Genomic DNA, 18,367 nt, shown 5'->3' with positions numbered 1-18,367 from the left:
AGATTTTTACTTGGGGCACACGTGTGTGTGGTTTGTTCGCGTTTTAGACTGAGCCAAGCTAGCTGTTCCTCCCGGTTTCCAGTCTTTATGCTAAGCTAAGCTAAGCTAACGGCCTCCTGGCTTCCAACGCACAGACATGAATGGTATCGATCTTCTCGTCTAATGCTCGTGAAGTCAACAAATACGTGCATCTCCCAAAGTTCTGAACTAGTTCTTGAAGAGATGGTAGCAGTTTGGTTGGTGGTAGTTCGGTTGGTTGGTTCGCGGCACCGCGGCATAAGGTGACCTCAAGAAGTGGGTCAATACCGCTTCAGGTGCGTAGACGCTCTTTTCGGACTGATCTTTTCTCATAAAAGCGTTCTTACCCTTGAAGCTAGAACCAACGACCCACTGATTTTGATTAATTGCCAAATATTACATATGGATGATGATCCCTCTGGTGTGTGTGTGTGTGTGTGTGTGTGTGTGTGTGTGTGTGTGTGTGTGAGAGAGATGATTGTACTGCCCACATGTGTTGTGAATTGATGCCCAATGCAGGAAACCTGTTGTTTTTAATGTAAATTCAGAGGTGTATTTTTTTTGATTTACCCATTCTGGCTTGTATGACTAATTGAGTGTATATTAAGAGAACGCCTTAAATTATCTTTTTATCGTGTTTGTATATTATTTTGTATTTCTGCTCGGTGTAGGAATGTACAGTTTGTGCATTTGGTACAAATCTAAATTGTATATGTGCATTATTTCTAGAATTCTGATGTGTTTTTCTCAGGTGACTTTCACACTGTTTCTATACATTTAAACAAACCTAGAAATGTATCTAAAGTCAGTTTTGTATACATGAGAAAACGTCACTTAAGTGCCTGAATATATTTTAATGTGATTCATTTTTATTTTAGTTTGAATTACTATAAGAAATGATATATTTAGTTTTATCATCTCAACATTCCCAGGTATTTTTCCAATCTCTCCACTCTTCCAATAAATGTTTGTTCCTGTAGAAATAATGTCTGTCTGATCAAATAAAACGTTGGTGATACTGAAAATGTCGCTCAGTCGTCTTGTGATTGAATACATCTACAATAATCAAATTTTATTTTTACAACAGTTGAGTTAGTAGTTTGTACACAAATCATCACATTATTGTTGGACAATAGCGAATCACAGACAACTCACAGGTAAATCATGTTTCATTTTACATTGAAATCCAGATATTAAATATGTGGCCAAACACCAAAGTTATCTCATAACTTGAGGTGTCCAGAAGAACTTTTCTCTGTGGCCGTCGACCATATAAACTGATTTATTTACCAAATAACTTTGGAGTCAAACTGCTCGCTTCACACGCAGCTTCTTTTTTTAAAGTTCAGATGCAATCTGATTAGTTTAACAAATCTATGAAACATTTTCTAATGTTTGTGGTTGAAGATGGAATCAACTGCAGCACCGCGTCACTCAAGTCTACAGCTCGTTGCGCTGCTCCTTCTCTTCATGTCGTCGGCTTTTTTCTGGGAGTGTTTGAGTCAGGAAGACAAACTTGTCCTCCTTCAGGTGCCGACCAGCGACCTGCTGCTTTACGCCGATTGACAAGTAGTCTCCTTCTGCTCCATACTTTGGCCAGCGGGCCAGGCCGACACCATTAGGAGACCTGCAAGCGCACAATTTAAAACAAGTCTAGTCTCCAATGTGAATTTGAGCTTGTGATTTCAACAACAAGGCATTTCAAAGTGCTACACATAAACCATTAAAACGTAATGCGAAAGAAAACTAGATTTAAAAACAGTCATGAGGGTGAATTCCTACCCTGTACGAGCAAAGTTTCCCCAGTAGTTCATCATGGTTCTGCTCAGCTGCTCCTCCTCTTCAAGGCAGGCCTCTAAATGAATCATAAACTTGTAAAACACTTTGCGCTCATCTCTCTGGTGACTTTTTTTTGTGTGGACTTACCGATTAATTTGATGGTAGTCGTTGTGAAGCAGTATCCGAACACAGAAAAGATTTCATCTCCGTGGTCGCTGCCAACGAAGCTCGGCCTTCTTGTCCGCAGCATTTTGGGAGCATACTGGTACTCGTACAGGTACACGGGGGCGCCTGCATCTGGTAGTGGAGGAACGAGAGATAGAGATATATACATACCGTCCATCTCGTCATGCCGTGTTCACACTGAACGCGACGCGGCAGGTCGCCAAGACGCACATTTTCTGAGTCAAACTTCGGCCGGTCCGCCTGACGGAGCGTCGATAGTGGCCGTCGTTCAGACGCCGTTGAGGGACTACGGATAATATTATGAACCCAGACACGATGGGGTTTGATGTTCACATGTATGTGGAATTTACACACCCAGTATGAAGCAGAATTAGTGGTTATTTCCATGGTGGATGGCGGAAACAGTAACTAGTTTTACAGCCAGACGCAGTTCTTGGAGTCGGTGAAATTCACCGAGCTGTGTGCGGCTGCGGACGATGTTATGAACCCAAACACGAGGGCGTTTCCACGTTTTTGTGACTTCCACAACAAATATAAAGCAGCACTAGTGGTTATTTCTTCCATAGTCGATAGCGGAAAAGGTCGCTCTTTTTACGGAGAGAAGCGACGGAGACAAGCCACGCCCCCTTCGTCGAGGTGCGAGTAAACCGACGCGGTGTGAACGCGGCATTAGTGAACACGTGTCACAGAAAGTTATTTCCTTGAGTAATTAAAGTACCTCTGTGAGCGTTCACCGTCTTTATGGCCGGAATGGTGAACATCATATCTCCAATAATCTGAGTGAACCCGTCTCGGTTTTTCACACGATCTTCACCGCTTCCAATATATTCATGTGCAAACAAATCCCTGAAGAGCTCATCTTTGGGCTGGAGAGAGAAAAGGACCAAACACATCCTGTCTGAGTGTGAGCACAACGAAGCAGAGCGATATTGTCGCGTGGAGCACCGTCTGCCTTACACCAGGGTAGAACGTGGACAGCATGTTCATGACGTGCTCCCGATCCATTCCCTCTGTCCAGTTTGGAGGCGCAAAGTACTAAAAAGAAAGGGAAAACGAACAGTATTTCAGACCAAATCATGTTTCCGTGGGCTCACCTGGAAATCGGTGAGCTTGTGAGTCCCACAGATTTCAGTAGCGCTCAGATTTACGGCAGGAAGTAGCCATCCCCCTTCATCGTTATTGACGCCGGTCATGAACGGCACGGTGAGTAGTTCATGTGTACGGAACAGCTCATCCACGGGCCGGGTCAAGAAGACGCCGTCCACGTGGACAGTAATTCTTATTGTTGGATCCTTTGAAAGAAAATGGACAAAAAAAAGAAGATGACTTTGAGATAAATGTGTGTAATTAAAATAAAACATAAAAAGACCAATTCCTTCCAGTCAGTCAATATCAGTCTGGCGTGTGATATCTCACCTTCCCGATACCCAGGATTGTGTCGAGATCGACGTTTCTCATGCAATCAGCGATCTGCCTCGTGCCTTCGAGGCTGCAGCCAGACATATTTGCAACCATCTGAGGGGGCAAGACAGCAGGATTTAGATTTTGCACTGATTAATGTTTCCCCAACAAAACAACAACAACAAAAAAACACACTGACCTGCGCCACTGGGAGTGGATCCTTTTCGATGAGCACATCCATTGCAGCAGTGCCGCTCTCAGCGATGCCACGGTGGAAGAGACCCTTCGACAATGGCGAGAGAAGCTGTTGATTCAAGCAACAGTAAAATAAATAAAAGGGTTCTCTGGACAGTGGAGACTGTGCTGTGACATAACTGTACAATACATGCACCAACAAAAGTGCTTTATCTGCAGATCCTTACCAGGAGGGATACACTCACTCCACCAGCAGACTCCCCAAAGATGGTGACTAAATCTGGGTTTCCTCCAAAGTTATGGATGTGCTGCTGGATCCACCTCAGAGCTTGGACCTGGTCCAACAAGCCAAAGTTCCCCGATATGTGCTCATCTCCAGTGCTGGATAGAGAATACGATCATAGTCTAAAACCCGCTGGTGAAAGTGACCATGTGTTCATCGATTATATCAGAAAGCAGAAGGATAGATAGCGGAGTAATTTAAAGGCTTTTTTTAACCTGAGAAAGCCCAGAAGTCCCAAGCGGTACTGGATCAGAACCACAACCACGTCCTGGTACGCAGCCAGGACGGAGCCGTCATACATTGAAGCTGCTCCCATGGCGAACCCTCCACCGTGGATCCACGCCATGACCTGGTGAGGCAACACAATAACTTCATCTTTTCCATCCAACACAAAGCACATTTTATACTTTTTTTCTCTCCAAGCTTGTAAGATTTCAATCAAACAACTTTCATCTGATATGAACAAGAACCCAAACAGAGCATCAGTATCTTTGCAGTCTGGTTCTAAATATGGGGATTTTTACTCATATTGCCATTATGGATTCTTCCTGAAAAGCGATCGTGCCAACTTCACCATGAACACTATCAAAAGTGATCAAAAGCATCGTTCCAAACCGGCAGCGACTCACTGGAAGCTTGGCACCGACCGCTTTCTTTGCGGGGGTGTAGATGTTGAGGTAAAGGCAGTCCTCTGAAACCTCTGGGAGATCAGCCTTCATGCCGATTTTGTCAAACAGCTCTATGGATATCTCTTTAATTTGAACACACCTGGAAAAAAGACACGTTTTTACAGCGAGAACTGACGGGGGATTTCTCCGAGTGTGTTACGCAACTGAAGCACATGAAGGCCTTACATGGGTGGCTGCTGGGTGGCGTCTCTCACTCCCTCCCATCCCTCCACAGGCTGGGGGGCAGTCAGTCTCAGAGCAGGGCCTATGGGGGGCTTGGCAAAAGGGACACCCAGGTAGGCATGGACCCCGGCCTCCTTCCCCTTCACACTCACATACTGACCCCGAAGGGCCCCGAGCTGTGTGTGCACTTCTGGAGCTGTTAGGATATTTTTAAAAAAACAAGACTCAAGCTCTTAATGTAAAGCAGATGATCATTTGCAGGAAAATATGTCCAAGTAACACACACACACACACACGCGCGCAATCCGATCCTGAAAGTAGGTCAGCACAATAAATAATTTGCTTCACTTGACCTCTCAACCCAGTTTGCCCTTTGTGGTGAGGCTTTTGGACAGTCATTATCACAGACATGAGCAAAGATCACTTCCACCAAGTCACAAGGGAATGACAGCAGGAAGTAGCAAGTAACAATATGTTCAGACTCAGTCCGAAGAGAAACACATTCAAATGAGACGGGATGTTACGTAACTTGAGCAGGCTTTTGTTATTCAGTTTAAAGCTCAGTCAGACCTCCATCTGAAAGAAAATGCCTGCTGGTGGTTGTGTAGTTAGAAGTCTTACCATGCAGGTCTGCAGCGACGTGAAGGAAGAACGAAGACGTCAGAAGGACCAGAGTTTGTGTTGCACGGAGGTTCATGGCAGCTGTCTGTGTGTCAGGATTGTGACACTTTTGGTTTCAGCTGAAGGAGAAAATGACGCCTTCCACGAAGCTCTGCCCTTTTACCTTTGACCAAAGTGCTGCACTTATCGCAACGTACACGGCAGGGGCGTCCCATAGAGGGCAACGGGGCATGGCCCCACCCCTTTTGAGCCACAAAAAAATATAAAATTTTATATTAATACATTATACCAATTGTCAACATGTGTGTTGTTGAGCTTTGGAATATACCCAGTAATATTAGTAAAATAGGATATCTGTGCCAAATATCTGCTTTTCCTGCTTCTCTCCTCTGCTCGTGCACGTCTCTGCTGCTCGTGCACGTCTCTGCTGCTCGTGCACGTTTTTGCTGCTAGTGCACGTCTCTGCTGCTAGTGCACGTCTCTGCTGCTCGTGCACGTTTCTGCTGCTGGTGCACGTCTCTGCTGCTCGTGCACGTTTCTGCTGCTCGTGCACGTTTCTGTTGTTCGTGCACGTCTCTGCTGCTCGTGCACGTCTCTGCTGCTAGTGCACGTCTCCGCTGCTCGTGCACGTCTCTGCTGCTAGTGCACGTCTCCGCTGCTCGTGCACGTCTCTGCTGCTAGTGCACGTCTCCGCTGCTAGTGCACGTCTCTGCTGCTCGTGCACATCTCTGCTGCTAGTGCACGTCTCTGCTGCTCGTGCACGTCTCTGCTGCTAGTGCACGTCGTGGGGCCAAATCCATTCTGCCCAAAGAAGACGGGTCTAATAAGCAGTTTAGCCAATCACTGATTAAATAAATAAATGAGTGGCGTACAATTCATCCAATCAGCGCCCTTAAAAAGACTTCTGGAGGGAGGGGCTGTTCTTATCTCGCCCCACAGCGCGTTCCCGTGTCTCTGTTCTCGTCAGGGCTTGTCGACATCTCGCGTGATCTCGCTGGCTCATCTTTTCTGGCAGCGTCATTTTAACGAGAGGACAATGGGACGTCCCAGTACGAACGCTACTCTTTAAGAAGACAGCCGCTGCTTGTGCTACATCGATGCTAACGGTATGCTTTTATTTTGAAGGCGGCTCGCAAGCTTTAAGTCGCAATGTGCGCCGTTCGTATGTCAAAAACGACAGAAAATATGTTTTTGTATATAAATTATGAACAATAAAGGTTAGGTAAAGCTGTAATAACTGTGTGTGTGTGTGTGTGTGTGTGTGTGTGTGTGTGTGTGTGTGTGTGTGTGTGTGTGTGCGCGTGTGTGGATGTTTGCTGAAATTGATTGGCTGGCCCTACCCAAAAAAAAAAAAAATCCACCAGCTGCCACTGCTAAATATATTTGAATGTGATTAATTTCAAATATTTAAATCAAACTTCGAAAATAAAAAAGAAATGTTATATTTAGTTTTATCACCTCAACATTCCCAGGTATTTTCCCAATCTCTCCACTCTTCCAAAAATGTTTGTTCCCGTAGAAGTAATGTTTGTCTGATCAAATAAACTTAGTGACACCGAGTGATATGGTGATAAAGGGACATGTCGCATTTGAACAGTTTTGCCGTGAAGCGACCAGCGGCTCTGAGCTCGGTCCTCTGCCATTGGCTCCTGCTGAGCTCCACCTCTGAGAGAGAACGTGGGTTACAGCAGCTGGCGAGTCGGCGAGCGAGTTAAGCCAAAAGGGAGACCCTGGAGTGCAGGCACCTGCAGGACATGGAGTCATCAGCAGAGAAGACTCATGTGGCGCTTCTTCGATGGTACGTTGTCCCTTATTCCATCCTCATATCACCTCCGCGTCAACACAGATTGAATTCATCCAACTCCTTGATCTATTACGAGTGCTTTTCTCTCAGTTCTCCAGAGGACGGGCACTCGGACTCCGCATCGGAGTCGAGTGAGGACGCCTCCAGCGTGGACGGCCTGTGGCAGCCCGAGCGGCTCTGCCAGGAGACGGCCTCCGCGTCGGCGGAGGAGAGCGGCGAGAGGCGTTTGGCCCGGAGGAAGCTTCTCGTGGCCGCCGCCGTCAGCCTCGTCTTCATGACCGGAGAGGTGCTCGGTAAGAGCGTCGTCATATCTGATTGTTTATGTGGAATATTTAGGCAGCTGGACAATTAAAAGGTCTTCTGCTTGTTAAGAGCTTCGGGACAAAGTACATTCACTCAAGTGATGTGCTTCAGTACAATTTGGAGGTACTTTTACTTCTACTTTAAACATCTGCACTTCTGCATTTGTTATTAAAGAGTTTCTTGTAACTTAAAAGATGAAGAAATTTGTATGAATAGGACCAGGTGCAACTTAACGCTGCTTACTTGTCCAGTTTATCTAAGTAACATCAGTACAGAAGGGCCAAGAAAGGTTTTTGGTGAGTGTCACTTTAAATCTTTGTGTTTTTAGGGTTTTCTAACCTGGTACACAATCATCACCTCTTAGTTCATTCACACGCATGCTAACACACGTATATCTCCGTCTTTCCTGCAGGGGGTTACGCCGCTCACAGTCTGGCCATCATGACGGACGCAGCGCATCTTCTGACGGACTTCGGCAGCATCGTGATCAGCATCGTCGCCCTGTGGCTCTCCACCAGGCCTCAAACACACACTATGACCTTCGGCTGGCACCGAGCAGGTGGGATCCAAACGTCGACATCATCGGTTTCAAGTGGAATAGTTTGACATTTTGGTGACGACCCTGCGCTGCTTTTTTTGCCTTTCTTGGATCCATATGAATCTTGTGTTTGTACGTCAAGTTGTGGTGATTATGAGGGAAACTGAATTATTTCTGGGAGTTTTACGCTTCACAGTCGCAGCGTATTTTATAAACTGATTCAAGGTATTTTTTAAATATAGTATATTTAAATTTGAAGGTAAAACAAAGCAGTGGTGTGGAGAAGGGATTGAAACAGCATTTAAACCTCAGTGCTGATCTTAATATTTATTGTAAAATAATTAAAAAGGGAACTTAGTCGTTTAATCTATGAATTAAACTCTCCCTCAGTTTGATACTAAGGGTTGTTGCTGGATGCCATCTTATTAACTGATCCTAAAATGTATGTTTATTGTGTTTGACTTATGAATATATGCATTTCTATGTGATTAATTGGCCCTGTTTCTCTTTGAACGTGTAATTTACCAGCTAAACTGGAAAGTCTACTTTTAGAGGATTGTGCCATGAGTGTAGTTCATCGGTGTTTGAGCTGTAACTTCTGTGTTGAATAGAGATTCTGGGCATGTTGCTGTCCATGGTGTCCATCTGGGCCGTGACGGCGGTGCTCGTCGCATCCGCCGCTCAGAGGATCTCTGACGGAGACTACGAGATCGACAGTCGGATCATGCTCATAACTTCGGGTTGCGGCGTGGGAGTCAACGTCCTGTGAGTCCATCGTGGCTGGCCGGCGGCGATGGGAACGCTCGTCTTCAAATGGTTCTGACTTTTGTTTGATTTAAGGATGGTCCTGATCCTCCACCAGTCCGGAGCCTCGCACGGTCACAGCCACGGGTTCACCGCCAGCCGGGCGCCCGCGGGCGAACGGCACCGGGGGAGCGGTCACCGTCACGGCCACGGCAACGCCAGCGTGAAGGCGGCTTTCATCCACGTGGTGGGAGACCTGGTGCAAAGTGTCGGTGTCCTGCTGGCCGCCGCCATCATCTACTTCTGGGTCGGTGTCGGCCAAAACGCTCAGTGACGTAGTGATGCTAAGCTAATATGATGTTTACCACGTTCATCTTCTTAGTTCAGCTGCAACATTTCATAATTAGCATTAATGAAACCCAAAGTTCAACTGACGGGAGTGACGTTACATCGGCAGCATTTGGTCATGTACCAAAGTATTGGAGTGTAATTTTGGCATGATTAACATGCGCTGTGATTGGTCAGCGGGGCAGCGTGACTTCTGTCAACCAAGGAAGCTAGAAACGTTTAGCTTCTACCTAGAACCTAGGAGCCTGAAAAACAGTCTTGCTTGTGGATTTACGGATGACGCCTTTTGCACAGAGGGTTACGGGCATCTGGTGAGTTGAACTGCTGGTTGTGTTAACTTTTTTTACATCTGCAAAACAAGCCACAGCGCTGTTGTTGCTGCTGGTCCAGCCAGGCTTTGGTCCCGCTACTTTTGGTGGATGTCGGTAAAGCTAGCTGCTGCACCTAACGCTGAAAACACTTTTTACATTTGTGCTGAATTTTTTGTGTTGTTTACTAGACGTTTTTTCTTGTCAAAGTGGTTAAAATAGCTCGACAGGTCGGTCCACACACCCCTGTATGAACGTGTAGTGGGCAGCGTGCCGTATTGAGTGGGTCAGTCTGACAGTAACGACCATTAGTCCACCCCTAATGTTGACTACACAGCACTGAATGTTTAGGTCGGAAACACACGGCCGCCACTGATTAATTGTCATTTGTTTATTTCTCACAGCCTGAATATAAAATAGCAGATCCGATTTGCACGTTCCTGTTCTCGGTTCTGGTTCTCGGGACGACGCTTCCAATCACAAAGGATGTTCTCAGAATCCTGATGGCCGGTAATCGCATCTCCTGTGCCCGTCGGTGACGTTATCTTTTCATCGTCTACGTTTCATTTGAACCGCTGTCCTTTGTCTCCTGCAGGCGCTCCTCAGGACGTCGACTTCAGCTCCGTGAGAGAGCGGCTGCTGTCGGTGAGAGGCGTCGCGTCGCTTCACAGTCTGCACATGTGGCGCCTGAACACGACTCACTCCTTGCTGTCTGTGCACATGGCCACAGGTAAAATGCTGTCTGTGCACATGGCCACAGGTAAAATGCTGTCTGTGCACATGGCCACAGGCTGTCTGTGCACAGATAATCTATGTAACAAGATATTTTCATGGCATAATATAACTTTTTTTAATTACAAATTTGTGACATACTAAACATTAGTTGACATTTTTATCCTCTACTATTATTCTGCTCTTGCTTCTAAAAGTTAGCTTAGCGGATAGCTAACAGCAGATCCACGACATGAAGATCCAGGAGTTCAGAGTAAACCTTCAAAACTGCCCATGTACATATACGTGGATATTAAGCTATGATTAAGCATAAGACCATTATGCCAGATTTTACTATGTTTTTTTCTGGAATGCTATGCTGTGAGAGCCGTTCATGTCACGTCATGATTCATATTTAATATGAATCTTAAAGAAATGTTTCCTGTATTCGTTCTCAGAAGACGGCTCTGACGCACAGATCGTCCTCACGAAGGCAACAAAGCTCCTGCGCGCCGAGTTTGGCTTCTCCAACGTCACGATCCAGTTGGAGCATTAAAGGACCGCTGACAGCACCGTGACTGTGTGTTTACATTGACATCAACTTCTTTAACTATTTTTAATGCGAGGCTGATAAATACCAAGTGTTATTCTAAAATCTCAGAGCGGCGAGTCTTTGACAAAACATGCATTATTGCTGTGACAATGTTCCTGTTTGAGCTTTGCTTATTCATTTATATTAAAAAAGTGTTCGACTTTTTAATCAGATTGCCAACTAATCTTTGAATCACTTTCTTTGATACAATAAATGTTTATTTATGAAGGAGTTGGATGCCGTACTTTTGTCTACACTATCCTTCCCAGATACCTTTTTTATGACAATTAAACGGCTCTAATTTACTTATATTGATTTACATGTGACTCGACACATTCAGTATTTGTTCAACAGGTTGATCATTTTCTTTGTTCACTTTGTTTATTTCTTAAGTTTTTGGGATTATAACTTTTGAATAACATTTTGTATTTTTATTTTAGAGCATTTCAATCAATCATGTTTATTGCTTTACATTTAAAATAATCATCACTCGGAAATAAATATTGTATTTTTTACAACACTTTATTTATTAGTTTGTCCACAAATCCTCACACTTTACTTTGAAAAGCAATGTTCACTTTAGTCTGGATGAGAAGTCTGGTCAAAATGAGCGATGGAATATGAAGCCACATTAAATTACTGATGAAATAAACGGTTCAGGCTCCGTCAGGGTCTGATGGCAGACTTTATCTTTGGGAAGAGTCGGAGAGCGTTCTGCGTCGTCACCTCCATCACCTCCTGCAGCGAGACTCCTTTAATCTTACTGATGTACTCGGCAGATATACAGATGTTTTTGGGCTCATTTCTCACCTGCATTCAGGCCATACAACAAGAATAATAAAACATGAATGTTTCAATGATAAACGCCTTAGAATAGATATACGATTTTTATATTTAAAAAAAGCTGATATTCCAAATATAAAAATATAACATACAATGCAAATGAGGGAGAAAAAACAAACATTTTACCTGTTTTTCTGGACCAAGAGCAGGTGAATCTGTCTCTAGACAGATGTTCTCCAACGGCAACTGTTTCACGAGTTTCTGCTTCTTGGTGGAAAATACACAAAAGAACCGCAATCATCGATCATTAACTTGATAAAGTGTAAGTAGTCCCATGTGTAAAGTGTAAACGCTTATAGATAGAAATGACAAAGACTTTGAGAAATGTGTAAGGGTGTCTCTAAAATGACATTTCTAAATTCAATTTGCCTATTCACACACATGAATGACACGTGTATGTGTAGGAGTAAAGGCTGTAATACAGAGTATATTTAACCAGACAGGTGCTGTGTTGTACCTGATCACTGCGTATGATGGACGGTGGGATGGAGAAGAAATATCCAGCCTTCACTCCCTCCATGGCAACAGATGGCTTCCCATCAAAAGCGTGAAGCAGGGCTTTTTCGACACCTAGTGACATTTTAGAAGAACTGCAGTTAACTTCTAAACCACTCGACCAAACGCAAGAGAATCTCAACGTTATGTTTACCTTGCTCCTTCAGGAGGTGGATGGTGGGTCTTCCTGCAGACCGTGAATGAACATTTCTAGAAATAAAATAAAAACAAATGTTACGAATGTCTGTTCGTTAAGGAGCAAAATATGTATTTTATGTTGCTGTGTGTACTGAGAATTAACAAATAGTTATTTGTTTATATGAATTAATGATTACTCAATGTCAAGAATTTAAATACTGACAGAAAACACAGCACTGATCAAACACTCCTGCTCCTGAAAAGACTATGAGATTTTCTTCATATTACTTTAGCCTTTTCCCCCGTGCACCTCATATAACAATCTACCTAGTTAAGCTGAATATATATTTGTTTTACCAGATGACTTAACATCATCTGCAGTACTACAGTGTGACTCACAGAGGGAGGTCCAGTTCCTTGGCTATCTGTGCCTGTCGAATGAGGACCTGCCTTTGGTTTTCTTTGTCGTTCTCACCGCCGACATATCTGGGTGTAAAATCCAAACCAACCTAAAATAACAGACGGGGAAAAAGAGTAAACTCTTTATATGAAAAAAAAAAGCCACGACAGCAAACTGCTATTCAATTAAGTTACATAAGAAATACTGAATTATTACCTCTCCAATAGCCACAAGGTGGTCTTTGTATTTCTCTATTATGGGCAGAGCTGCATCCAGATCCTGCAGAGTGAGAAATAAAAAAACACCTTTTATTATTTTTCATTGTTTTCTATCATCTCTATATTGTTTTTATCATTTAAAAAAAAGGTATTAATTTTTTTTACCCCTGTCCCCAAAATAATCTCTTAATAAAACATGCAAAAAAAAAATGATATACAGTATACAGAGTAGACTCAAGCAACACAGGGAAAGATAATGAACATATAGGTGAATAAAGTGCACACTTCATATCCCTAATTCGGATCACAGAGGCAAGACATTGATTATATATTCACTATATGACATATGTTGGGCTTTTCTTTGAATAATTAGCTTGAGCCGACCTCAAACTTAGGTTAAACTCGAGCCTACCTGGAGAGAAGCCCCCCTCTGTTGTTCTGAGGAAACCTCTTGAACAGGATGGACTCCTAGGCAGGGAAAAATGAATCCTGGAAACCTAGAAGAAGAAAACAAACAAGTGAAAACGTCATCACGAAGAGACAATTGAAACTCAAGCCACGTCCCTATAGTAGTTGTAGTTACCTTTGTGACAACGCAATAATCTTGTCAAACTCCCCGGCATGCTCGGCCACGGCTAACAGCCCCAACAAGCCAGCCTTGGAAATAAAAACACAAATTAAAACCACGACAACTATTGTGCACATCGCTTCTGGGCGCACACTGCTCACCTTTTTTGAACTCTCAACCACCTCTTCTATGTCCTGACAACGAAAAGAGAAAACGGCAAAGAAGCTTTAGAAGATATCTCAGATTAAAAAAAATATGGTGGTCTTTAAAAAGTGCGAGTGTACCTTGTCAAAATCCCCCGCAGAGATATGACAGTGGCAGTCAACGTAGCCATTCATCGGGAGTCCAAAACCAAAACATGTACGCTTCTTCCGCAAAGATGAGGCGTAACGCGCATGCGTGAAACTCGAAGGAGCGCGAGATGTACAACGCAGCTTCGCCCGGGAAAAAGGCGTTTTGGTCATTCTGATTGGCTGAAAGGGGAAATCTCCTCGGCGCTTCAACGACGGTGAATATATCAAACACCCTTCAAGGATGTCAAGAAGCCGAACGAACACCGCGTGACCAGTCAGTTGATGTAGTTGGCTTGTTCCTGCTATGCGCTTCCAATTTATCATTTGATTTGCTTTATGTAAAACATTAACTTTAAGCTTTTCCGTGCACAAACACGGTTCTAGAGATCGTTCTCGGCGTGTGTGTGTTTTAAATACCTGAAATGGGAAGTTTACCGGTGTTGTTCCTGTTATCGATGCTGTTGATCAGCATCGACGGAACTAAGAAATACGAACCCAACTGGGAATCGATCGACTCCCGACCGCTGCCAGAGTGGTACGACCAGGCCAAGTTTGGCATCTTCATCCACTGGGGGGTCTACTCCGTCCCGAGCTTCATCAGCGAGTGGTTCTGGTGAGTGTCGTTTTGTTTTCTTGCATTTAACATTTGCATGATATTGTTTACATGTTTACAGACAGAGAGCGGAAGTAAAAAAAGGTCATTTTCTGACATCAGGTAATCTGAGCATCTTACATGTTATAACAAGATCACTGATTTTTGAGTAGTAATTCATTTCCTGATCTGCAGAGTCAACAACCCCACTGGAAAGACTGGTTTGGCTGGTTGAGACCATCATATCAACTCATATTGCCAGTTAAATTATTACCAGTTACCAGTTTATATTGCCACTTAACGCTAGATTCCTTGATTAATCTGTTAATCAAGTGATTAATTGATTAATCAGCATAATTTACTTCATTATAGGTGGATGATTATTCGTCATTAACAATGATTATGGACTTGGCTTTTGATTGATCAATGCTTTGTAAATGTTTGTTCAGCTGCTGAACTTTTTAAACAAAACTCGCTGGTGTTGAGGCTTGATGATCTCGACCACTGAGGTGAATAAAGTCCTGGAGGGCCAACCCGTGACATGCATTACGCAACACACCGGAGAACGACATTTTTCATCTTCAGGAAGTGGCTCATCCTCATTCGACCTGTTTTGTGTCGGTTCTTCCTGTGTCTAGGTTCTACTGGCAGAAGCAGAAATCCCCAACAATTATTGACTTCATGCAGAAGAACTATCCTCCAAACTTTAAGTATCAGGACTTTGCACCGATGTTCACCGCCGAGTTCTTTGACGCCAAAGAGTGGACGGATATATTTGCCGCATCGGGGGCAAAGTACATCGTCCTGACCACAAAACACCACGAAGGTACAGGGCATGATCAACATCCTGCCTTCTTTTTTTTTTTTAGTATTTCTAAAGTTATTTTATGAAGCGACGACATCATTCTACATGTTGTGAGTATTAGTGCCATGCTGCATCCTTCCTGCGCTTACATGAGATGTATTTCTCTATCTATATATTTTCAGGTTTTACACTCTGGGGCTCCAAAAACTCCTGGAACTGGAACGCCGTGGACGTTGGACCAAAAAGAGATCTAGTAGGGGAGGTGGCGACTGCCCTCCGCAATCACAGCGACCTGCGTTTAGGGCTCTATCACTCTCTCTTCGAGTGGTTCAATCCGCTGTTTGAACAGGACGCCGCCAATCACTTCAAGACAAACTACTTTCCAACCACTAAAACTCTGCCCGAGCTCTACGAGATCGTCTCCAAGTACAAACCGGAGGTGCTGTGGTCCGACGGGGACGAAGATGCATCGGACCAGTACTGGAACAGCACGGGGTTCTTGGCCTGGCTCTATAATGACAGGTGACCGCTCATCCATTCATTCAGAGTGAGTGTATGTGTGATTAGATGTATCATTTCCACAGCCGGCGTGAACCTAAACTGTATGTCTTCTCAGTCCCGTACGAGAGACGGTGGTGACAAACGATCGCTGGGGCTCCGGCTGCATCTGCAAGCACGGCGGCTATTACACCTGCACCGACCGCTACCAGCCGGGACACCTGCTCAAACACAAGTGGGAGAACTGCATGACCATCGACTCAAGGTCCTGGGGTTACAGACGCAACGCTCAGCTCAGCGACTACCTCACCATCCAGCAGCTTGTCGGGGTGAGAGTGGAACACCTTGTTTACCCGTGAACTGTTTTTTATTATCAACGGATTGAGGATGTAGCTTAAAGAGGTAGTACGTAACATTTCGGGGGGGATTTATTAGTAGAACTGGAATAACATTTTAAAAATTTGGTTTTAATTGGTGTATAATGATCTGAAACTATGACTCCTTGTGTTTTCCTTAGCTTAGAAGGAGCCTTTTATGTTTACAGATGTCATGTTTCTTTCTTTTCTTTGACTATTATGATCAATAAATATTTGAATTACTTGACAACAAAGAAATTTTAGCGCTATTTACATTTGGGAAGCTCTAACTTAAATGATCTTAATTCAGAATATACTCTGAAAATGTGTTTTCGTCCTGTTTTATGTGGGGATCAGCACCCTCTAGTGGTTAAATAAATATTTGCGCAATGCAATTCTAATGTACAATAAACTCCAACCTGGTGTTTCAGTCATTGGTGGAGACGGTGTCCTGCGGGGGAAACCTGCTGATGAACATCGGGCCGACACACGATGGACGCATCTCTCCCATCTTTGAGGAGCGTCTGAGGCAGATGGGTCAGTGGCTGAAGGTCAACGGGGAGTCGATCTACAACACGACAGCATGGCGGGTTCAGAAGGAAGCCGTCACTCCCAACGTCTGGTGGGTTGCTATATGGTTTCTGTGGAATAGATCACTTCCCCTTTTTGTTATTGATATTGAGGTTTCTTCACGTTATTCTACCATCGAGTGAGTAAATAGTCTCATCTTTTGACATGTGTGTTGTAGCTGTGTGTGATTGAATGTCCTCCTTCTCCTAATGTCAAACAAACTAAAGTGAAATGGGATCAGATATTGTAAATGATATTTTCTGAGCTCACCCAGAGGCCTGTATTATTGCTAATAATGATATGTATCTTGACAGGTACACTTGCAGACCTCAGGAAAAGAGCATCTTTGCTGTTCTACTGCAGTGGCCCAATAATGGATCTGTGGTTCTGAATGAACCCGTGGTTACTCAGGGACAAACTCAGGTAAGACGAGCGCTTTGGTCAAGTAATAATATTAATAATAATTATTATTATTATTATTATGCAGAGTTGGCAGCCGCTTAATGGAGCTCACGGTACTGTTTAGTGGTAGTGTGCATGTCACCGATTTCATAAAGAATTATTGTGGCACTTCCATATCAATTCATACAACAATTATTTTCTCAAATTATTGATTCATTGATAAATAATGAAATGTCAGAAATTAGTGAAAACTGTCTATGAGTTTTTAGAGCCGGTGTAAAAAACAAATAATTCAGTTTTCTATTAAATAAAATGGAGAAATAACAGCAAATCCTCACAATGAAGAAGCTGGAACCAAATACTTAAAGTATTAAATGTTTAAACAATTTTATGAAATTGACCAATCATATAATTCACTAATAATTCCAGATCTAATGGCATGAATTGATAATCAATATTGGCAAAGAAAACATAAAGATAAAGCTTTCTTTTCAGACTGTAGTGCAGCTGTGGTCAGACAAGAACCTCCATCATATTAACGGAGTCACTATTTAATTAAAAGCTCAATATATCGATCTATCTGGTCTACCTCTGCTGGAATGTCCAATAACCGCACTGCATCCTGGGTAATGAGGTTGACTCGTTCACAGAGCAGCTCTCTCTCTCTCTGTTTCTCTCGTTCTCATGACATTCCTACATTGCTCACCGCGTGTCGCTTTTATTCTGAACAAAAGGTGGTGCTTGTCGGCTACGGGCCTCTGAAGTGGGAGATGTTGAAGCCCAGCGGGCTGCGCGTTCAACTCCCCCAGCTGTCCTTCAACCAAATGCCCTGCGAGTGGGCCTGGTCACTGAAGCTGACAGGTGCTGCTTGAAGGGGAAAATCTGATCGGATGAACAGGAAGTGACGATGCTGCAGGCCGGAAGAAGAACCCAAGGTTTTATTGTCCAGCTTTAAATCACTGAACACCCAAAATGATCTGTTTGAAATACTTAAAATGAATATGTGGTTTTGATCTGGGTGACTCTTATGATTTAAAGTCGTTTGTTCTCGCTCCAATGATGGAATGTAATCTAAAGTACTGTACTTAAATATAATTTTGAGGTACTTTACCTCAGTATTTCCATGTTATGCCACTTCCTGCCTCTAATTAATTAATGCATAAATAATCATTGTCCAATAATATAATTTACATTATTCTAAAAAGGGCCAGTTTGTGTAATGAATACTTTTACTTTTGCTATGATTTTGAATGAAAGACTTTCACTTTCCCGATTAATTGGTATGTTGGGGACATACAAGTCATTTTAGGTTGTATGTAAATTATTCATAATGTGACTTCTGACATAAAATTGTGAAACTTGTTTTATTCATAATTGCTCTGCACTTTTGGGATTATTTTTGAACTGTATGAGTTCCATGCAGTCTGCTGCATTGGATTGTGTTGTGGTGAATTTTTTACATTTGAGGAATGTTTGAATAAAATAAATGATGAAAAAAGACTTTAAG

At 43.4% G+C, this 18,367-nt stretch overlaps 4 protein-coding genes across 5 annotated transcripts; 2 read left to right on the top strand and 2 right to left on the bottom strand.

The window, feature by feature from the left end:
- Positions 1–1,105: 1,105 nt before the first annotated feature.
- Positions 1,106–5,413, bottom strand: LOC137787958 (fatty acyl-CoA hydrolase precursor, medium chain-like). Its single transcript, XM_068580736.1, has 13 exons — positions 5,335–5,413; positions 4,717–4,909; positions 4,492–4,630; positions 4,078–4,211; positions 3,807–3,960; positions 3,584–3,688; positions 3,400–3,498; positions 3,132–3,275; positions 2,941–3,018; positions 2,702–2,849; positions 1,945–2,094; positions 1,801–1,873; positions 1,106–1,645 (listed from the first exon to the last, which is right to left on the bottom strand). Exons 1-13 carry the CDS (start codon positions 5,408–5,410, stop codon positions 1,459–1,461), a joined length of 1,680 nt encoding a protein of 559 aa, XP_068436837.1. The 5' UTR covers positions 5,411–5,413; the 3' UTR covers positions 1,106–1,458.
- A 1,675-nt stretch (positions 5,414–7,088) lies between these two features.
- LOC137787827 (proton-coupled zinc antiporter SLC30A2-like) lies at positions 7,089–10,646 on the top strand. Its single transcript, XM_068580565.1, has 8 exons — positions 7,089–7,132; positions 7,229–7,431; positions 7,854–8,000; positions 8,591–8,744; positions 8,820–9,030; positions 9,784–9,889; positions 9,975–10,109; positions 10,549–10,646. The coding sequence occupies exons 1-8, from the start codon at positions 7,089–7,091 to the stop codon at positions 10,644–10,646; spliced, it is 1,098 nt and encodes a 365-aa protein (XP_068436666.1).
- Positions 10,647–11,203: 557 nt separating this feature from the next.
- Positions 11,204–13,699, bottom strand: LOC137787892 (TatD DNase domain containing 3-like). Of its 2 annotated transcripts, none has more exons than XM_068580651.1 (10): positions 13,629–13,699; positions 13,506–13,538; positions 13,360–13,433; positions 13,189–13,273; positions 12,775–12,837; positions 12,558–12,667; positions 12,175–12,230; positions 11,983–12,095; positions 11,652–11,732; positions 11,204–11,492 (listed from the first exon to the last, which is right to left on the bottom strand). In XM_068580651.1, exons 1-10 carry the CDS (start codon positions 13,680–13,682, stop codon positions 11,349–11,351), a joined length of 813 nt encoding a protein of 270 aa, XP_068436752.1. In that variant the 5' UTR covers positions 13,683–13,699; the 3' UTR covers positions 11,204–11,348. The 2 variants fall into 2 exon arrangements, with proteins under 2 accessions (XP_068436752.1, XP_068436753.1); XM_068580652.1 differs by having other exon boundaries at positions 11,652–11,729; positions 13,629–13,697.
- A 205-nt stretch (positions 13,700–13,904) lies between these two features.
- fuca2 (alpha-L-fucosidase 2) lies at positions 13,905–18,121 on the top strand. The gene is made up of 7 exons (XM_068580087.1): positions 13,905–14,250; positions 14,868–15,055; positions 15,217–15,556; positions 15,651–15,861; positions 16,320–16,510; positions 16,773–16,881; positions 17,595–18,121. Exons 1-7 carry the CDS (start codon positions 14,060–14,062, stop codon positions 17,730–17,732), a joined length of 1,368 nt encoding a protein of 455 aa, XP_068436188.1. The 5' UTR covers positions 13,905–14,059; the 3' UTR covers positions 17,733–18,121.
- Positions 18,122–18,367: the final 246 nt, after the last annotated feature.

Source organism: Clinocottus analis, unplaced genomic scaffold, assembly GCF_023055335.1.
Source record: "Clinocottus analis isolate CAN_PGR_092001 unplaced genomic scaffold, fCliAna1.0.p SCAF_17, whole genome shotgun sequence".
NCBI lineage: Eukaryota > Metazoa > Chordata > Actinopteri > Perciformes > Cottidae > Clinocottus > Clinocottus analis.
Note: the sequence above shows the minus strand (reverse complement) of the source record. Positions and strands in the feature narration are given on the sequence as shown.